Genomic DNA, 2,233 nt, shown 5'->3' with positions numbered 1-2,233 from the left:
ACCCTAACCCTAACCCTAACCCTAACCCTAACCCTAACCCTAACCCTAACCCTAACCCTAACCCTAACCCTAACCCTAACACTAACCCTAACCCTAACCCGCGCATTGGGGCCCAAAATGCTATTCAGGGTTTGCATTGGCCGAACGCTCCATAAAACAGTTCCACAAACCAAAACTCACTTTACTGCACAGTTACATAAGTGTCCACGACGAAAAAAGGCCGAGCAGTGTTATTGCAGACAGTTAAGGTTGCCGCATCGTCATTTTGCAGATGAAGAGAAACCAACCCCCCACAAAACACAGACAACTCAGCCACAATGAAGAAGAGCAGCGATCAACGCCAGCTTACCTCCGCCAGCCGCAAGAAATAACCGCAAAGCCCCGCAACCAACGCAAGACACCCAACGCGAACAACCACACCGCCACACACACACAAACGGGAAGTGGGCTAACAGTCATCGAAAAGCGCGGCATCCACACCACTGCGCCATTGCACACCGTGCGCAAGACACGACGCCACTCAGAGCAACACTCCCACACGCAGCGCACTGTCTTCGCAAGGAAAGGAAGAATGAGTCACAGCGCACACTATTCCTTTGTCGTTGTCTCGGCCTCTTCATAGCCAGAAAAAGCAGCAGCGGCCACAGTCAGCACTGCCAGCAACAACTACGAAAGCATCCTCCACGTGCACTGTAGTAAATATATATCGTGTATGTGTGTGTGCCTGCAGATACAAAAATTGAAAGAGAGAAGAAAGAGGATCAAAGCGTGTGAGGACGCAGATACACACACAGAAGAGATGCAGTACGCAAAGATAGAAAAACTAGATAACTAAAACTCAAAATGGCACCGCAGCCCACGCAGTGGCAACACACAAGAAATATGATTTACCAAAAACAAAAAAAAAAAATTACTCCTAAAATAGTTTTCACAAACAAAAAATTCACTCCTCAAGACGTTTTCACAAAAAAAAAAATGTACTCCTAAAACAAATTTCACAAAACAAAAACAAAAACATTATCGTGAAAGGCCCCCGTACCATCCTTAAAAAAAAAACTTCATTTTTTTGGCCGCATATATAAAAAAAAACATATTAGGTTAAACCACCGAGATACCCCGGTGAACAGACACCATTTAACTTTCACAGGAACCTGGAGTGCGTTGCTGTGGCTCTCATTTCTTTCATCCTTCCTTCTCCCATCGGCGGACACACAATGCCGAGAGCGTCCGGAGCCGCCCAAGAAAAGCGGTTATTTTTTTTTATTCCGCGTCTCTTATCAAACTCATTCTATGGCCTGCGCGTCATCCGGCACCGTTGTACACGTCCGCCCCCACCAAAAACCAGGACGTAAAAAAAAGAGCCCCAGTCCCTCCCGTGGTAACCGCAGTGCAGAGACCCAATGAAGCATCTCCCCCTGCCAGACAAACACGCAGGATCAACGCCTTCGCCGAGAATAATTCAAAAAAAGTAAAAAAAACAAAATAACACATCCATAAAACAGTAAACCAACAATATAGCGAATAAAAAAACACACACAAAAAGTAAATGGACTCGCTTAATTCCTAGAGAAGAACAATATAAACAAAAAGGTAGGGATTAAAAAACATGAGGAATGCGCTGAAGGAATAGCACAACTTAAGTGCCAAATAAAAAAAAAGTCCTGCGTCACAATTTTTTTAAAAAAAAAATGTATGTCTACATGAGACTTTATTTAGTTTAAAGAATGAGTGTAGAGAGAGAGAAGCTCTCAGTAGAAGCATAAACTCCCCTCCACCGAGGTCCACTCAGCACAGGGCCGCAAAGCCCCATAGACCCAATAGCAGCAGAAGCAGCCGAGGCACATCCGCCCGCATGGAACTGTCACCTGTACGTTGCTCGGATACATGTGCGCCATCACATGCACGATGCTTAGCTGAATCGGAGCTGTTAACTCCACGTTTCACAAAACCATTGGATCTGTTAACTGCACGTTGCTCGGCTGAATCGGAACTGTCAACTGCACGTTGCTCGGCTGCATCGGAACTGTCAACTGCACGTTGCTTCGAATGCATCGGAGCTGTCAACTGCACGTTGTTCGGACATATCGGAGCTGTTAACTGCACGTTGCTTGGCTGCATCGGAACTCTCAACTGCACGTTGTTCGGACATATCGGAGCTGTCAACTGCACGTTGTTCGGACATATCGGAGCTGTCAACTGCACGTTGTTCGGACATATCGGAATTGTCACCTGC

General features: G+C 46.1%; 1 protein-coding gene across 1 annotated transcript, besides 2 other annotated features; it reads right to left on the bottom strand.

The window, feature by feature from the left end:
- Positions 1-100: a microsatellite.
- An 863-nt stretch (positions 101-963) lies between these two features.
- Positions 964-1,017: a microsatellite.
- Positions 1,018-1,785: 768 nt separating this feature from the next.
- TraAM80_08813 (group II trans-sialidase superfamily) lies at positions 1,786-2,118 on the bottom strand (the record flags this gene model as incomplete). The annotated part of the gene is made up of 1 exon (XM_029385539.1): positions 1,786-2,118. One exon carries the CDS (start codon positions 2,116-2,118, stop codon positions 1,786-1,788), a length of 333 nt encoding a protein of 110 aa, XP_029234608.1.
- Positions 2,119-2,233: the final 115 nt, after the last annotated feature.

The sequence above is a fragment of the Trypanosoma rangeli genome (assembly GCF_003719475.1).
Source record: "Trypanosoma rangeli strain AM80 chromosome Unknown Tra_15.4_contig_00466, whole genome shotgun sequence".
NCBI classification, from domain to species: Eukaryota; Euglenozoa; class Kinetoplastea; order Trypanosomatida; family Trypanosomatidae; genus Trypanosoma; species Trypanosoma rangeli.
This window is presented reverse-complemented; position numbering and strand designations above follow the sequence as displayed.